The 18,695-nt window shown below is 44.4% G+C and overlaps 2 protein-coding genes across 6 annotated transcripts in view; one reads left to right on the top strand and one right to left on the bottom strand.

Annotated features, from left to right (window-relative positions):
* The window catches only part of LOC128838514 (uncharacterized), a 50,698-nt gene extending 33,120 nt beyond the window's left edge, over window positions 1–17,578 (bottom strand). The window contains exon 1 of the mRNA XM_054030767.1: window positions 17,329–17,578. Coding sequence (XP_053886742.1) covers window positions 17,329–17,578 — 250 coding nt within the window. The remainder of the gene's footprint in view (window positions 1–17,328) is intronic.
* The window catches only part of MTUS1 (microtubule associated scaffold protein 1), a 213,705-nt gene that overhangs the window by 24,857 nt on the left and 170,153 nt on the right, over window positions 1–18,695 (top strand). The window contains exon 1 of one of the 5 annotated variants that reach the window (XM_054029297.1): window positions 2,164–3,332. The exons of the other annotated variants lie outside the window; for them this stretch is intronic. The gene's annotated coding sequence lies outside the window, so the exon portion shown is untranslated. Of the gene's footprint in view, window positions 1–2,163; window positions 3,333–18,695 lie in introns of those variants that run through there. 5 annotated transcript variants of the gene reach the window in all.

The raw sequence follows: 18,695 nt of genomic DNA, 5'->3' as shown, positions 1-18,695 counted from the left end.
AGCACAAGCTCAGAGCATGTGCCTCCACTGTTTGTTTCATTCACAACGATGGAAAGGCTTCACCTATGCTTTATTATAAGATCTTTAATATTAAGCATGCTGGTTCATACATCTTGTATGTAGTAGATATTTGACAAGTGCTCTGCTTTTTTTAGGTTAAATATTTGGTGTCTTCTCTAGTATTGAGAACTAGCAAATTTTGTCATATTCAAAATTTCTTGTGTAAAACATTTACTTACCCTTCTGTATCTAAGTGACATCATGTTGCTCTGTGGTGGGATACATTTGATTGGTTCTTCATGATCATCATCACTCCCATAACTGCACTGGTCATTGGGGCACCGTCATTGATGAGCAATCAACCAATTGTCTCCATCCCTGATGACTGTGTGTCAGTGCTTGAGTCTCCGTGAAGTCCATTCCTCTCCACTCTTTTATGTTGTCAATCCATCTATTTTTCTTCTGTCTACCTCTTCTCTTCCCCGTACTGTCCCTTGAAGGATGATCTTGGATAGGCCAAATGATCTTGTTATATGCCGTATCAAAACAGTATGCCGTATCACAACTTTAATGCCGTATCAAAACAGTAGGTCCACTGATGGACCTACTGTTTTGATATGGCATTAAAGTTGTGGTGGTTATGATACTTAAAGACTTAGTTTCTAACAAAAAAAAGTAAAGGCTATTCTATTTTAACAGGTGGACCTATTGAATATGTATTCTACTGACTGCACATACCAGTAGTCAACGTACAAAAAAAGCTGAATACTGAGGCATGTTCTGTTTCAATTTTGGCATATAAAAGAGAGCACACAGCAGGCCTTACTTAGCAGGCCTGTATAGCATTACAGCATCCAAATACGTGCCACATCTCTCTTCTAATTTATTTTATTCAAGATTACTGTGCACCACTCTTTGGTGTGACATGATAAAAGAATATGTGGAGCAGCTGCTATATTTTACTCTGTTTAAAAAATAAAGAAAATAAGCACTAGTTCATGGAATGGTCTGGTCTTAGTAGAGCCTTTTGGCTTAAACAACCAGATTTTCTAATTTACTGGAATGTTAATACTTATTCAAGTTAGTATCTTACTGTGTGGTCTACAGCAAGTTCTTAAGGCATTTAATCGAAGTTAGAAATAGACCAGTAAAAACAGTAATAAACATCTTTTTCTTTTCCCCACTTTAATTTATTTAAAATTTGGCTAGGTTCAAGTACTACTATAACTAGCGTAGCACAAGCTGTGTGCTCTGTGGAATGATGGCTGTAATGAAGTGAAAGTTTTAGTTAATAAAGCTTAAGGGCAAACAAAATGTGCCAATGTGAATCTTTAAACTTTCTCTGTCTCCCAAACAGTAATGTAATAGGGATGCTAAAAAACTTTCTATATATGTATTGCTTAAATCCAGACATAAGATGAGGTATTTGTATACATAGACACGGACTATCATAATGGAGGGATGCGAACCAGATAGTGCATATGACATAATTGTCAAGAACTGGTGCTGGGGGCAAACCATTAGCAGACATGTAAAATCCCTTAGGAATTGAGGGCTGGGGGAGAATGGGACAGAGTTGTGCCTGCTTGAGACTGAAAGTAGGATGAAAATAAGAAATCTGAATATGTGAACTTGAGCATGCTACCTGGGCATGTAAGATTATTTTTTTTTTTAGTAGAGAGGCCCCTAATACTATAACTTTATGTTCTCCCCGATAGGCATCCAGGCTCCTTGCACTTCTGATGTAAGGAACTATAAATGTTTCAATGAACTGTCACAAAAATCCTCCCCAAAATACCTTAGCAGGGTGAAGAGAAACTTGTGCATGCGAGGAAGGGAAAGAAGCTTGTTAATGTCTTAACTTGGGCTAAATTCAGCAAATCCCGAGATGTCAGATGGAAAAAGCCACTCACTAGTAGCAAATAGGAATCTTTCTCCAGCATGTGTATGAGGAATCAACTTCTTCTTTCATGTGGCTTGGGTAGGTAGCAACAACTACAAATTTATATCTAAGTTTGATAGCCAGCACGTTGCTGCAGCAGTGAGCTGGTGAATGTCCTTCAGGCTCCTGGCAAAAGAATGAAGGGGACATTCAGATGTGATGTGCTCTGTCGTTTGTGCCTGGTTACCACAGTCGCATACAGGTGTTTGCCTCATTTTCCATTTAAAGAGGGTTTGTCCACATCTCCCATCAGATGTCCTGATGCAGTTCAATCTGCACCAGACTTTCTGACATAAATCAAAACCTGGCAGTTCCTCAACAGAATCAACGACGAGCTGCTTGTTTTGAGTGCTCGAAGTGCTCCATGTGAGATGGTGATACAGTTCCAATATTGGGTTGCAGGATTTTAATCTAGTCTATGGTGGGTTCTGCAGGTCCTGGTGCACTGGGGTCCTTATATTTGCATTAACATAATTAAGAAAGCGAGATGTCTGAGCAGCTCTTCTAATCTGTGGAGGCTGGATGTGCGATATGACTGGGAGCCAGCCAACTGGAGTAGATTTGAGAATCCCCCAACACTATGCGCGTAGCATTATTGAGTTGAGTGTCAAGGAATTTAGTGTGACTGCTATGAGGCCACACTGGTGCATGATCTTCAGCTGCAGAGTATACCAAGGCAATTGTTGTGGTTTGTAAGGTCCATGGATTGTTTCAGCCTATTTTCTGATAAGTGCGACACGAGATCTGACCTTATCACAGGTGTTCTCGAGATGTTGTCATAAGGTCAAACTCCTGTCCAGTGTAATGCCAAGATGCTTTGGATTAGCTTTGTGGCTGACGCTCTCACCGCAGAACTGCACATCAAGTTTGGTATTAGCCATTTTATTGTTCAGGTGGAAAGCAGTTACCATGTGTGGGTGTGCGGTGGTGTGTGTTGTGGTTTTTTGTTTTTATTTCTTTTATTAGGCCTAAGTTTCCAGCATTGGAAATAATCGGCCATTGTACTAAGATCTCGGGTTAGGGTGCAACTAATGATATGGAGACTTGTATACTGAACAGTTAGGGCAATATCATCTGCATACATGAATTTCCTTGATTCCATCGCTGGTATATCCGTGATGTATAGATTAAAAAGTATTGGGGCCAGGACAGAGCTCTGAGGGATGTTCAAGTTAAGAGTTCTTGGTCTATTGATCTGGCCATAAGGTGTACCTTAAAGCGGCGGTCCCCAGTAATTGTCGCCAAGAGGCGTATCCTTTGCTGGCAGTGAATGACGCAGGAGACCTTGAAGAGGAGGTCCTGTCTCCAGACAGTGTCGTATGCTGAGGACAGATCAACAAGGGCGATTCCTGTCTTCAACTTGCATTGGAATCCTACCTCAATGTGGCTGGTAAGTGAAGCTACTTGGTCACAACAGTTCCTCTTCGGGTGAAATCCTGCTTGCTCTGCTGGGAGGATGTCTTCAATATCAGATGGACGGAGGAGCAGCACCCATTCCATAAACTCACTGGTGGTTGAGAGGAGAGAGATGGGGCGGTAGCTGGTTGCATCCTTTAGGGGTTTCCCAGGCTTCAGTAGGGCAATCGCTGCTGCAGGTCGCCAGCTTGTTTCTCTAGTTCTATGCATGACAGTAAAAAGCGCAGCTAGCCATTCCTGTCACCATTTTACACATCTCCCAGTAAACGTAGGAATCAACGGATGCAGAATGTTAATAGTTCATAGTGGAAAGCCACAGTTCTTGCCTTTGGTTGTGAAGGTAACACTGAACCAGTGCAAATGGTTTTCAGTGCCTCTGCTACATCCTCTGCACATTAATGAATTTTGCAGGAAATTTGTCAATTAAAGAGCTCAAGTGAATTAAGAGACTTATTTGTATTGAATTCTGCAAATAAAAGTCAAGTATGTTCTAGACTGCAAAATCAATTTTATGTTTGTAAGCCCTGAAGCCTATGTGAGAAAGGAAGTAACTCAGTGAACACTCTGCTGGAGAGCAAGGGGAGTTGACCGAGAGAGGCATACCTTGTTTACATATTAAATGCAGATAACTAAATTATACTCCAATGTCCCCAAACTAAGTTTTGTACTTGGGTAATATACAAAATATCAGTCCCTCTTGGGAACCACCTAGACAATGACTGGGTATGGGATCACCCTGAGGAAGACGGATGCTTGCTGAGGTTGGGCAAGAGGACCTGTAGAGAGCTGAAGTTTTAGGGGGAAGAGACGACATTTCTGGTTTGCTGCTGGGAATACCTCGCTGGGTGAGAGAGATTCTCATGAATATTTTAAGCTACTGATCCCTTTGTACCTTAGAGCTGAGTTGAGAACTGTAGTTGCCTTATGTGGGCAGAGCCCAGCAGCAGTTCTACACATTTTGCCAGTAGCAAGCAGAGCAAAGAGGCAGGTTGGTACACTACAGCCTCCAGCGGAACTGCAGCAGACTGAGAAGAGTTGTGTGGACTAGATAGGAGTGGAGGAGTTGATGGCATCAGTCTACACTGGCCTGAAGGCTCTGGTGAGGCCTCCCTCTCCCAGTTGCTGAAATCATTATAGCAGGACAGGCAGTAGAGCCCTAGATGCTGCCAAAGAAACTGGGACCCTAATTTTCCTGGGACTCCTGGAACCACAAACTGAGTGGGGGCTAGGAGGCAGCAAAACTGCATCAGCCACTCAAGGTCCAATTGTTTGGAGCTGTGACTTGTGTGCCCATGGTAGTAGGTTGCAGAAAGTGTTATATTGCAGGCAAGACGGTCTGTATCCAGGGCAAAAATTCAGGAAAACTGGCTAAGCTGACATGCCCTGTAAACAGAGGAATGGGAATAAGATCAGAAGATCCTCAATTGGCTAACAAGTGGTCCCTCCCTTCGACAGGCCCCCTTGCTAGCCAATCCAACAGGAAATTAGCAAAGTTTTCTTCCCAGCACTTGCATGGTAAGTTGAGCACTGTCAGTTCTCTGGCCAGGCTTTTTGGCTTATATGTTCTTCTTTTTCTCTCATGTCCAAGGTGTCTAGGAAGATAATTTAGGACCAAACAACAGTAGTGTTCTGGCCCAGATACTCATTTCCTCCAGGCTTTTGGGATCTCATTTATCAGAGTTCTCTTATCCAGATATTCGGCATTTGAGGCTTGCTGCCTGAAACCTGAGCAATCTTTCACCTGTATGAATTCTGTTCCAAGGGGTGAGTAAATTCTTAGCTCAGATCCAGGAAGCCTTCAAATGACTCATAAAATAGTTTGGACAATGTGGTGTGTATGAAAGAAACTAAATCCCATATGCCTTAAGGATATAAATGTCAAATTTTAATTCTACTTAACTTCCTCCTGTCTCAAGTCTGTAAAGGATGCAGCAATGGTGAAATGTGGAGTATTGACATCTTGTTCCCCCTAATACAGAATTGAATTTCTTCTAGTGGTAGGAATAGGAGAAACTTTCTGACTTCACTCAACCACTTCTTAATAAACTCACTTTTCTTGGGCAACAGCATGTCTGGCTGGGTTGATCTGGCCTGGGACACTTCTGTCATCAGAAGGGTGACCAGATAGCAAGTGTGTGTGTGTGGGGGGGAAATGTGCCCCTTTTGGGGGACTGAGGGCGGGGGGAAAGTTTCATATGTATATATGACACAACCCCTAATATTGGGACCATCCCAATAATATCTGGACATCTGGTCACCCTGGTCATCAGTCACTTTAAAAGTAGGTAGGTAAACAAAGAGTTACTTAAGGATAACCATGTCATCCAAACAATCACTATACTACTGCTATTTATAATTCATCATTTTATTCATAAGCCTTGGAAATCTAGTTGGTGCAATCATGTCGTACAAAGGCATGTTTTTAACCTATATACCCTTCATAAGGTCTTCCAAGGATTAGTAAGATGCGGACAGCATTGCCATCAGTAAGTAAATGGCATAAAGTTCCAAGGATTTCACTGAATCCAGTTGCTGCAAATGAGTGAATTACTTGGCACCTGCTTGACTTGGGAGTGGGGATGAAAGCTTAACTGAGGCTCCGTTTTTTCTATCCTGGGGAAGACAAACCAAAAATGTCAGAGCTGTCACCTGTTAATCATATTGGCAACTTAGTTGGGGTCAGTCCTGTTGGACTGTTGCGTCTTCCAGTGTGTAAGGATTATGGCAATAAGAGTGCTTATTTGCTTGCTCTCAGAAAGCAGCTTTTATCATCTTAGTATGTGGACCTTGCCATGGTTTTTCATGCCTTTTTATTCATAGTAATCCAGTCATGAGCTAACAGCTAAGGTTCACATTATTCAGCTCCTTTAGAACATTGCTGCCCACTTAAGTGGCACATCATACAGGCAGCACATGGCATTCGTGTATGCTAACCTGCACTTGCTTTGAATCATTCTTCAGTTGAAATCAAAGGAGTGTTCTAGCTTTCACATTCAGGGCATGCAACAAGATGAAGTGATGGTGGGGGGAAGTGAGTGGGGTTACGGGTGTTTAATTTATGCTCCATTGGAAGCTGTTGACAGCTAAGTGCTTTGAATAGGAGAACAACTTGAGAAGCAAAAACTTGAATGTGAACCTTGTATGGCTTTAAAGGCATAGAAAGCCTAGAATTCTGACCTAGAGGCTGGATAAACTGGAAATGCTAAGTGGTTTAATAAAGTTGGTGTCACTTGTTGCAAAACAATAAGCAACATTTATTTTGATGTATAATTTTTAGAAAATTCTTCTCCCTGGATCTAGTTGCTTAAAGTAATTGAAACAGATACTGATGTAACTATTTGCCTATTAAAATATAAATATCCTTTGGTAGCACAGCACAGGATTTTCCAGTCACTTCAGGTAATCTAGAAATGGTCTTGTTAGACCTTAACTTTTTTCAGACCTTCAGTATAAAGTCTGCATGTAGTGCACACCACAAGACTGCAGTTTCTCTAGTTCCCCAGGGCACTCTTCTTCATTCAGGGTTTTATCCCCTTGAACTGAGAGGAAACCACATTCAACTAGCAGACATTAAGACATGATTCCAGAAGGCTGAACTTCTAGGCCAATTCTGAATCATGTGGGTGAGACACAAACACAACCTCCACCTGGCATTGTGTTGAATGATCTATACCCAGCTTTTTTCTTTGAGTCCACTGGAATTTTAGCCCTTGGAAGACTGCAGACAGGCTATCAGCATTCACTCAACTAGCAATATGGAGAAACTCTGTTCTAAGGCTAGAGCAGTGTTGTCAGGCAGTTTCATGCTGTCACACAATACATTGGGCTGTTCCTTCAGAACTGCTCTGTACAACTTTGATTAAATAGCAACAGAGAGTCCTGTGGCACCTTTAAGACTAACAGATGTATTGGAGCATAAGCTTTCGTGGGTGAAGGCCCACTTCGTCGAATCCAATACATTTGTTAGTTTTAAAGGTGCCACAGGACTCTGTCTTGATCTGGAAAAAGCAACAAACACGGCTACCTCTCTATTTGATTAAATACTATCTCTTTATTTAGGTAGCTCATCTTCTTGCCCTGGGATGTGATAGATAGTACTATACTATACTTGACAAACTCTCATTGTTTTGGGGAGTGAGTAAAATAGTGTTGGTTTGTTTTTTCCTCCAATGAGATGTTGTGTTCAGGGGCTAGTGTGCTGCTATTCTATGTTCACGGAATAAGCTTCAGCATTCACCTCTTGCTTCAGAACTTCTTCATTAATTTTTTTCTGAACTGTGTAACTGATGCATTGTCTTCCAGAGTTTAGAGTCTGCAGCTATGACATTACACCATTTTTATGTTTAGCATGAAAGATGAAAATTGGAGTATCAACACTAATTCAGCTAAAGTGATAAGTAGTGAAAGTTTCTGCTAAAATGTTTCTCAAAATCTCAAGCAACCTGCCACACCTGCTTGGATGCTAAAAGCCTCAACTGTCTTACCAATTTGTGAAAACCTCCAGCCTCCTCTTGCAACTCCTTTGATGCAGCTATGCCAGCATTTTGTGTTCACAATGTATAAAACAGAACTTTGTCAAAATATACAGGAACTACTGCACTGATGTCACTTTGATATTTAATCAATGAACACTTAAATTTCCAATTTAAGTGAGGTTCCAGCAAATCTTCAATCTTTTGCATCAAAATACAGCAAGATTGCTGGATTAGTGGCAAAAGTTAGTTTTCCCCTCGCTATGGAGTACTCAAAACCTTGTTGGTTGTGATCTTTCTGGAGCGATAACCACTTCTAAATTGGTGACTTGAAGATGTTTTACACTGACTGGTTAAAATTTTGTACTGGCCATATCTTTTTAAAGATCACATTGGGACAGCCTATGGATCCTACTGTTTAATTCATACGTAAAGGATGCGTTAGCAAGAAATCTTACTCCATATTGCATTTTTGCGTCATTAGAAACTCTGCCCCAGTTTACTTGTCTTTTTCAGGCAAGAGTCAAATAGACTCTTGGTGAGTTGTTATATTAATCCATAGTGCTAAATAGTAATACTGCATTTATATTGTTCCATTACTTTGTAAATTAAAGTTGATAATCCAGACTGTAAAGACTTGATGTCTTTCTAAAATATACGGTGAAGTTCAACCCCATAAATTTTGCTAGTTGCGGTAATTAGTGGGTGAAGTTCTATGGTCTGCTGTACGCAAGAGGTCAGTAAATGATTGCCTTAATCTATGAAATTGCATTAACTCAAGCCAGTGTGTTTCGCCAAACTCTATACTGCTGTGCTGACACTTGTGACAAAGTTCCTCCTCTATCTTGGTGGGTCCTGCGCTTATTGGCGGATTTTCTTGCCTCAGAGATCCCCAACCCACATGGTGAAACAGCCCAGAGACTTCCCCTCTGGGAGAACCCACAGTCCAGGTCAGTTGGGAGGTTTGGGGGGAACCCAGACCCGCCCTTTACTCCAGGTTCCAGCCCAGGGCCCTGTGGACTGCAGCTGTCTATAGTGCCTCCTGTAACAGCTGCATGACAGCTAAAACTCCCTGGGTTACTTCCCCATGGCTCCTTCAAACACCTTCCTTATTCTCACCACAGGACCTTCCTCCTGGTGTCAGATAATGCTTGTGCTCCTCAGTCCTCCAGCAGCACATCCTCTCAGCTCCTCACACTCTCACCACAACTGAAGTGAGCTCCTTTTTAAAACCCAGGTGCCCTGATTAGCCTGCCTTAATTGAGTCTAGAAGCTTCTTCTTAATTGGCTCCATGTGTCCTAATTAGCCTGCCTGCCTTAACTGGTTCTAGCAGGTTCCTGATTACTCTAGTGCAGCCCCTGCTCTGGTCACTCAAGGAACAGAAAACTACTCATCCAGTGACCAGTATATTTGCCCTCCACCAGACTCCTCTACCCCACTGGTCTGGGTCTACCACATATCCCTCCCCCCTGCTCAATGCCAAGGGGTTGGTCAGCTTGGGATGCCAGACAGTGCACACGTGACAAGCCATCGGCGTTGCCATGATGGCTCACTGCTCTGTGTTGCACACGGAACTGGAAAGGCAGGAGGGATAAGAACCATCTGGTCACCCTTCTGTTCTTCTCCTTGTTCCACTGCATCCATTGAAGAGGGGCATGGTCGGTCACAAGGACAAATCTGCGCCCAAGCAGGTAGTAGCGCAATGTTTCCATGGCCCATTTTACAGCGAGGCATTCTCTCTCCACCACTGCATATTTTTGTTCCCTTGGAAGGAGTTTCCGACTGAGGTATAGAATTGGGTTTCCTCCTCCCCGACCATCTGTGATAGAACGGCCCCCAACCCTACTTCCGATGCATCCGTCTGCAGGATAAACTCCTTGGTGAAATCAGGGGCTATCAGTACGGGGTTACTGCAGAGGGCAGTCCGTAGGTCTGTGAATGCTTCCTCTGCTGCGTCAGACCATCTCACCAGATCAGGTCCCCGGGCTTTCACTAGGTCTGTCAGGGGGCTTGCCCTTGTGGCAAAGTGGGGGATAAATCTTCGGTAATACCCCACCACACCTAGGAATGCCCGTACTGGTTTCTTGCGACTTGGTCGGGGCCAATTTTGGATGGCCTCTAACTTGTTCACTTGGGGTTTTACCAGACCTTTTCCCACAATATAGCCAAGATATTTGGCCTCTGTAAACCCTACAACACACTTGGCAGGGTTTGCAGTAAGGCCAGCTCGCCTGAAGGTATCGACGACTGCCTCCACCTTCCCTAGGTGGGTTTCCCAGTCTGGGGTATGTATGACCACATCGTCCAAGTAGGCAGGAGCATAACTGTTATGTGGGCGTAATAGCTTGTCCATGAGGCGCTGGAAGGTAGCTGGGGCCCCATGTAGTCCAAAAGGGAGGACAGTATATTGAAAAAGACCCTCTGGTGTGGAGAACAGTTTTTTCCTTTGCGTCTTCTGCAAGGGGAATCTGCCAGTACCCCTTTGTCAAGTCTAGGGTAGTCAAGTACTCGGCATTACCCAGATGGTCCACTAGCTCATCTATGCGAGGTATGGGGTACGTGTCTAACTGGGATAGTTGGTTTAGTCGCTGGAAGTCATTGCAAAATCTTGTGGTGCCATCAGGTTTGGGCACCAGCACGATTGGGCTGGACCACTGACTGTGGGATTCTTCGATGATCCCCAACTCCAGCATTTTTTTTTACTTCTGCTTTTATTTCCTCCCTTTTTGCCGCTGGCACCCGATAGGGCCTCATTGTTACTCTGGCCCCAGGGTTCGTGACAATGTGGTGATATCTCTGGGTTGTTTGACCCGGTTTTGTCGAGAACACATCTTGGTTCCGGAAGATCATCTCAGACACCTCATTCTTCTGGTCTGGTGTCAAATTGGCAGACACTCTCACCTGTTTGGAAGGCTTGTTTTCCTGGGTTAGGTCTTTTTGGACTGTTGTGCATGCCTCTTGTGCATGCCAGGGTTTCAGAAGGTTAACGTGATAAATCTGTTCTTGTTTTCTGCGTCCTCGCTGCCGCACTTGTAGGTTACTTCCCCCACGGGTTCAACCACCTCATAGGGCCCCTGCCATTGGGCCAGAAGCTTGCTTTCTGCCGTGGGTACCAACACCATAACCCAATCCCCTGGTTGGAACTGTCGCACTTTTGCCTGGCGATTGTAATGGGTTCACTGGGCCTCCTGTGCCTTCTCCAAATGTTCCTGTACAATAGGGGTAACCCGGGCTATCCGGTCTCGCATCTGCATTACATGCTCTATTATATTTCTCCCCTCATTGGGTTCCTCATCCCAGATCTCTTTGGCGATATCTAGTATGCCACGGGGGTGACGCCCGTATAATAACTCTAAGGGGGAAAACTCAGTTGAGGCCTGTAGTACCTCCCGGATAGCGAACATAAGGTAAGGTAGTAGGGTGTCCCAATCCTTCCCGTCCCGACTTACCACCTTCCTTATCATAGCCTTGAGGGTTCGGTTAAACCTTTCTATCAACCCATCAGCCTGCGGATGGTAGACCGAAGTTCTCAGGGTATGTATATGGAGCAGCGTACAGCAGTCTTTCATTAGCTTCGACATAAATGGGGTTCCTTGGTCGGTTAATATCTCCTTTGGTAGCCCCATTCGGGCAAAGATCCCCACCAGCTCTTCGGCTATAGTTTTAGAGGCCGTGTTCCGCAGGGGGACAGCTTCTGGGTAGTGAGTAGCGTAGTCCAAAACAACAAGTATATATTGGTGGCCCCGAGCCGTCTTCTCCAGGGGTCCCACTAGGTCCATGGCTATTCGCTCGAAGGGGACCTCTATGATGGGAAGGAGTACTAAAGGTGCCCTCAAGTGGGGACCGGGACTGTGCAGCTGACGCTCCGGGCAGGAGGCACAGTACCTCCGCACTTCATGTACTCCGGGCCAGAAGAACCATCGTAGGACTCGTGCCAGGGTCTTCTCTACCCTCAAATGCCCCCCCCAAAAAGATGACTATAAGCCAGACTTAATACAGCGTTCTGGTGTTTTTGAGGTACTAGGATCTGCTGTACCTTCTGCCCCTGTACTGTTGCAACCCGGTATAAGAGATCCTTCTTGATTATGAAGTAGGGGTCCCCGTGGAAGGGAAAACCTAGGGGTCAGGACCCATCTATTTCAGTCACCTCCTTCCTAATGTTGTCATACCTTGGGTCTTCTGCCTGGTCCCGTCCAAAATTTCTTCTCCCTTATCTGCCCAAGATCTAGGGGCCCAGTCTCTGTTGCCTCTACTGGTTCAGCAGCATTAGGGTGGGGGTCAGACTCAGGTGCTTCTCCCTCCTGCATGGCCTCCTTTTCAGCTGCGTGGGTCCGTCTACCTACAAGAGCGACCCTCTGGCTTTGGGTCAGTATTCGGGTTCCCAAGGCCTTAGCTGCCCTTCTTTCCCTTTTTGTCTTTCTACCCCGTCTGGGAGTGGAGAACAAATCTGGGGATATTTCAGAGAAGATTGGGGATTGACAATCTGCTGTGGATGCCTCATCAATTTTAGGGTCCCCATCTTTCTCCAATCTCCCTACTGGGAGTAAGTTTCCAAACCCTGGAAGTCCCTCCCTATGAGCACCGGGTATGGGAGTTTAGGGACTACACCTGCTGCTATCTCAGTAGTGTTCCCTTGGATCTCGATTTTTACTGGGATGGTGGAGTAGTAACTAACTGTCCCATGGACACATGTTATCCCTGTAGATTTAGCCTGCAGCAGCTGACTACGCTTCACGAGCTTCCCTGAGATGAGCGTGATAGCACTCCCCGAATCAACCAGTGCCGTGGTCCCTACCCCATTTAGTTTCACTGGTCTGGTATACATATGTGGGGTTAGTGAGACCCCCACAAGGTGGATTAGGAAGCATGGATCTGCCAAGTTTCCCAGGTTACACTGCATAGGCTCCTCAGCATTGGGATACTGTGCAGCTATGTGTCCCCACTCCCCGCAGGCATAACATCTGTATGGAGCCCTAGGCGTTCGCCGGTCTCTTGGTTTGGGCAGTCTAACATCAGGATCCTCTTCTCCCTCAGTGCTCAGACTCTTTGTGGCCTCTAATGGGCCTTCAGCCTCTCTCTTTTTCCACCTGGGCCCTCCTGGTGGCCCAGTCACCCAAACTTTAGGGTTTGGTGCTGCTAGTTTAAGCTGGGGTGCTTCTTCCTTAACTGGTCGGGTCAGCTCCCTCACTGTCCTTCGCCTCTCTACCAGAGCAACAACCTCGTCATAGGTGGAGGGTTCCTTCTGGCTTACCCAGGCACGAAGGTCTGGTGGTAGTTCCCTCATGTATTGGTCAATGATCAGAACCGCTAGTATCTCTTCTGGACTCCGGGACTCTGTTTGCAACCACTTTCGTGCGAGATGGATAAGGTCATACAATTGGGACCACGGGGTTTTGTCTTCCTGGTACCTCCAACCGTGTTATTGCTGGGCCCGCACTGTCGTCGTTACCCCAGATCTGGCCAGGATCTCTGCTTTCAGCTGGGGGTAGTCTGCTGCAGCCTCTTCAGGCAGATCATGGTAGGCCTTCTGGGCCTCCCCACACAGGAATGGGGCAAGGATGCCAGACCACTGATCTCGAGGCCAGGCCTCCCGTAGGGCTGTCCTCTCAAAGGCCAGAAGGTATGCCTCTACATCATTCTCCCGTGTCATTTTCTGCAGCCAATGGCTGGCCCGTATGAGCCACGTCCCATCATTGCCGCGATTCAGCTCTGTAAGGGACTTTACCTGGTTTACCAGTTCCCACAACATAGTTCGGTCTTGAGCAGCCTGGTCCATCAGCAGGCGATTAGTCTCTTGCTGCAGCCGCACTGCCTCCTGTTGGGCGGCTGCCTGGACACGGGTAGCCTCCTGCTGGGCCGCCGTAGCTTGTATTAGTGCCTGCACTACATCATCCATTGTGGTGAAAAAAAATAAACCCTCTCCCTTTTTTTTGTTTTGTTTAAATCACCCTCCTTCTTCCGCTGCGCTGTGCGCCCCAAGCTCCCACTCCTGACACCAGTGTGACCAAGTTCCTCCTCTATCTTGGTGGGTCCTGCGCTTATTGGCGGATTTTCTTGCCTCAGAGATTCACCATGTGGGTTGGGGAACAGCCCAGAGACCTTCCCCTCTGGGAGAACCGACAGTCCAGGTCAATTGGGAGGTTTGGGGGGAACCCGGGTTCCAGCCCAGGGCCTCGTGGACTACAGCTGTCTATAGTGCCTCCTGTAACAGCTGCATGACAGCTACAACTCCCTGGGCTTCTTCCCCATGGCCTCCTCCAAACACCTTCCTTATTCTCACCACAGGACCTTCCTCCTGGTGTCTTATAGTGCTTGTGCTCCTCAGTCCTCCAGCAGCACACCCTCTCAGCTCCTTGTGCCTCTTGCTCCCAGCTCCTCGCACTCCCACCACAACTAAAGTGAGCTCCTTTTTAAAACCCAGATGCCCTGATTAGCCTGCCTTAATTGAGTCTAGAAGCTTCTTCTTAATTGGCTCCAGGTGTCCTTATTGGCCTGCCTGCCTTAACTGGTTCTAGCAGGTTCCTGATTACTCTAATGCAGCCCCTGCTCTGGTCACTCAGGGAACAGAAAACTACTCATCCAGTGACCAATATCTTTGCCCTCTACCAGACTCCTCTACCCCTCTGGTCTGGGTCTGTCACACAGTATATACATTATTATTGGATTACATAGTTATCTATACTGCGGGTTGGGGGGTTGGAGGGTAGGGGCATATAATTCAAGAAAGAGGGGATTCCACACCAGAATGTGGTAATGCCAAGAGTTTCAGGGACATGACCTGATGCTAACTGACTTTTAACACCCATTGTTTGTAGTGCAAAACATACTATGCAATTGTAATCTATTTTCTGATGATCAAGTAGAAATTCTAGTACTATGAATGTGTTTGCATTAGACAGCTAAGACCACAATTCTGCCTTGATTTCCAAATAGGTTCAAGCTTATGACTTGGAAAATGAAAATATTTTTTCTGCGAGTCAGGAATACCTTTTGTTACTTGAATGACGTTCTCTACGCCCTCCTTCCTTGCCTGCAACCTGGTGGTATTGGTGCCTTCTGTGCTGTTTCCAAGGTTTATATTCCTGTTTTATGTATTCTCCTTAACAGTCTCTTATGCAAAGTCTTAAACTTGTCAGTCAAGAGGAGACTTGTAGCAGGCAGCAGCTCTTACCTGTTGAGGAGCATGTGTCATCAGACAAGAATGCAAGAAGTGTCCCTGCAGTCACTTCATCTTCACTGAGGAGCTCTGCCATGTGAGTGAGAGTTGAGCATTTATTCAGACATCCTTCATACTTTGTAGGGCCTCAGACAGAGGAGAGATTCTTGTTGCTACTCTCCTTCCCCATGATCCTCTTTTTAGAAGAGGGGACCTTAGACAATGCCTCTGGTCTGGCTTTTGTTGAAGACATAGGGACCACTTCTCCTGACAGGCCCTCTATAGGCCCTTTCCTCATCCAAAAGGAAAAACAAGAAGTATAGACTGACCTTGGATAGGATGAGAAGCAAGTGGGGTATGTCTGGGGGAATTTTGTGATAAGTAGAAGGCTGAGGAGTGGGAAGAACCAGGTGATTGGGGCAGGAAGAGATAATTGAGAAGGGGTTAGGATAGATCAGGTATCCCAACTACCTTGACAGTATTCAAGGGAAAAAACAATAGGGAAAGATTTGCATTGAACAAGCTGAAAAGACAGAATTCAAAATGTCCTTCAAGGCAAAAATGACACAGTAATTTTTTCCAAGTTTAAACACAACATTTTTAAGATACTAGAAAACATTCCAAGAAATGGAGAGTGGAAAAACAGACACAAAGAAGCTATCAGCTCCTATGTAAGCAAAAAGACAGCTGTCTCATGAGCACCAGAACTTATTAGCCTTCTTTCTCCATTAATGAACCACTAGTTGAAAGAGATTTGGGGGGGGGGGTAAGAATATTTGTTTGAAAATGGAGGAAAACAAAGTGCTTGATCTTAGCTTTGATGTAAGTGTTGGGAGGTATAGGCAAATGGCTGGCATTGGTTTCTTTTCCTACAAAGCTAACAAAGGCAACTTCCATTAGCACACAAACTATAAATCACTGCTTAATGTGACTCGGTATTTATTGTGTAGTTACAGTATTATGATACAGTAACAACAGTACTAGAAAGTACAGCATTTTAAGTTCTCAATACCATATCTTTGATACTACCATATGCCGTGGCTCCTAGCCAAGTCCATTGTGTCCATCAACTTGAGTGCTGGCTCTTGCCTCTCTAAGCTTCATCCCTTGCAAAAGAGAGGGTATAGGAAACACTGGCTTCTGAATGAGTAGCTACAGGAGGGGTAGGGAAAGTAGCCAGGGGTCTCAAGATGCAATATTGAAAATCACGGCCAGCCCAAATGCGGAGAATCTAGGAGAGAGATTTCAGAACAGAGATGTCATGCATGATTGGTTGGTCAGACCTATCCATTCAAAAAGGAGTCATTTTAACTTCATCCTATCCTAGTTATATCCTCGTACTAAATTTAATTCTTTCCCTTCCTTCATCTTCACAGCCTTCAAATGTGATAACTTATGTTGCCCATATCCCTGGCAGATTTATGATATCGTCTCATAATTTGAAAATCATTGAATGTATAAATGTACACTTCTGAATTAGGGGAAATACAGAAAATCAACTTGTTCTAGTCTCTGGTTCCTTCGTAATATTATTCAGCTCTTAGGGTACGTCTATGTTGGTAAGCATACCTAAGCTAGCTTTAATCTAACACAGTGAAGATGCAGCGATTTGGGCTATGCCACAGGATAGCAACCCAAGTACGTACCCACAGTAGCGGTGGATCTGATTGATGCAGCTAGCTTGCATTAAAGCTACACTGCCATATTTTCTCTAGTGTTGGTAACAGTAGGTAGATGAAAGTTAGCAAGAGTATGTACACACTAAATGGATATAAAAATTAGCTGATGTAATTATAATGTGGGGATCATCACTGATGTGTTTCTAATGGAGTCTGTTGTATTATTTTAGATGGAATAAAAGTGTCAATGGTGGGAACATAACCCAGTCACTATCCAACATTTACCTTAGACCTTAGTCCATCCCATGCTTTGCTGCACATTGGGCTACCTCCATTTGTCATCCTTGCCTGTCAGCTGCCCTTCTCTCCAAATCTTCCCATTTCATGTTGAGGTGCTTGATGTTGTTCAGAACTGTTTGTTTCTAATTTATTCGTGGTCTTCCTCTTTCTTCCTGCGTTTTCTGGCTTCTATTCCAGGGTGGTGTTTGGTAAGCGTTCTTTTTCCATTCTCAGCACATATCCCAGCCACTGATGTCGTCTCTTGTAGATTATTTGTGAGAGGGTGCCTTGCCCAGTAACTGTTGACTTCTTTGTTTGTCTTCCTATCTCTGCTATTCCCAATGTTCTTGACATTTGTGATGAAATGGGTCCAGTTTTCACGTATCTTTCTTGGCAAGTTGCCATATCTCACTGCTATAGGTTGCGATGGCAATAACAATTACTTTGTACGCATTCAGTTTTGTCTTGGGAGTTGTTTTTGAGTTTTCCAAATGCAGCGTTTGCCTTCCCGATTCTTCTTCTTCTTCTTCTTGCCTCGGAACTAGTACCATCTTGGCTGACGGTACTTCCAAGATACGTAAAATTGTCCACCTTCTCCAATTTCTCCTCTTCAGTTTTGATTTCTGTCCCTGTAGTCCCCATTAACATGACTTTACATTTCTTTGCCTTGTATCTCAAACCTAGCTTCTTCATTACTACTTTTACTTGGTTTGTGCATTTTTGTAGTCCATTGGCATCTTTGATAAGAGCAATGTCATCCGCAAAGTCTAGCTCAAATAGCCTTGAATTGTTCCATTTTAGGCCATATCTATCACTGTAGCATTGTTTTAATCCATAGTTGATGACTAGCATAAACAAAAAAGGAGACCGGATGCACCCCTGCCTTACACCTATCTTGATGCTGAATGGCTTACTCAATCTATTTTAATGCAGCATTTTGAGTTGGCATAGAATGCCTTAATAATATTGATTGATTTTTGTTGGAATTCCATATTCCACAATTTTCCATGTTGTTTCTCTGTTTATACTATCGAATGCCTTTTGAAAACCCACAAAATTAATGGCAAGGCTGCCTTGGAATTCAATTGTTCTCAAAATCCATCTCAAGGCGAAAATAGCATTTGTGCACGATCTCCTGTGTCTAAATCCAGATTGTTGTTCACATAGGACAGTATTCCTCTTTCCTTTTCATTCTGTTCAGGAGGACTGCTGCTAGTACTCTTCCTGTGACAGACAGACAAGTGTAACTTCCCTCCAATTTGACCAATTGTTTAGCTCATCTTTCTTTGGTAACTTGATTATGATTCCGAGGGTCCATTCTTCCAGCACTTTCTCCTCCATCAATATTTTGTTGCACAGCAAACAGATGACTGATTCCATGTCTTTGCTTCCATATTTAAGCATCTCAGGATGAATGCTGTCCAACCCAGGTGCCTTGTTGTTCAGCTTCTGCAATGCTTTTTTTACTACTTTGATTTTTTTTTTTTACCTCCGATACATCTGTATCTAGATAATCTAATGGTTTGTCATTGCTAAATTCCAGTCTTGTAATTGATTCTGGTTGGTTTAGCACTACTTTGACGTGTTCCACCTATCTATTTTCTTGTTCCTCCTGTGTGTTCAAAATTTATCCTCATTTCCCTTTCACTGGGACACTTCTGAATTTTGATCCATATCCTGTTAACTGTTTCAGGATCATGTAGACTGTTCTTGTATTGTTTCTTTCCCCTGCTTCTTCAGCTTCACCAGCCTTACTTTCTATCCAATTTCACTTATCTTTTTTTGCATTGTTTCTTTACTGCTTTGTCAA

Source organism: Malaclemys terrapin, chromosome 5 (assembly GCF_027887155.1).
Source record: "Malaclemys terrapin pileata isolate rMalTer1 chromosome 5, rMalTer1.hap1, whole genome shotgun sequence".
NCBI lineage: Eukaryota > Metazoa > Chordata > Testudines > Emydidae > Malaclemys > Malaclemys terrapin.
This window is presented reverse-complemented; position numbering and strand designations above follow the sequence as displayed.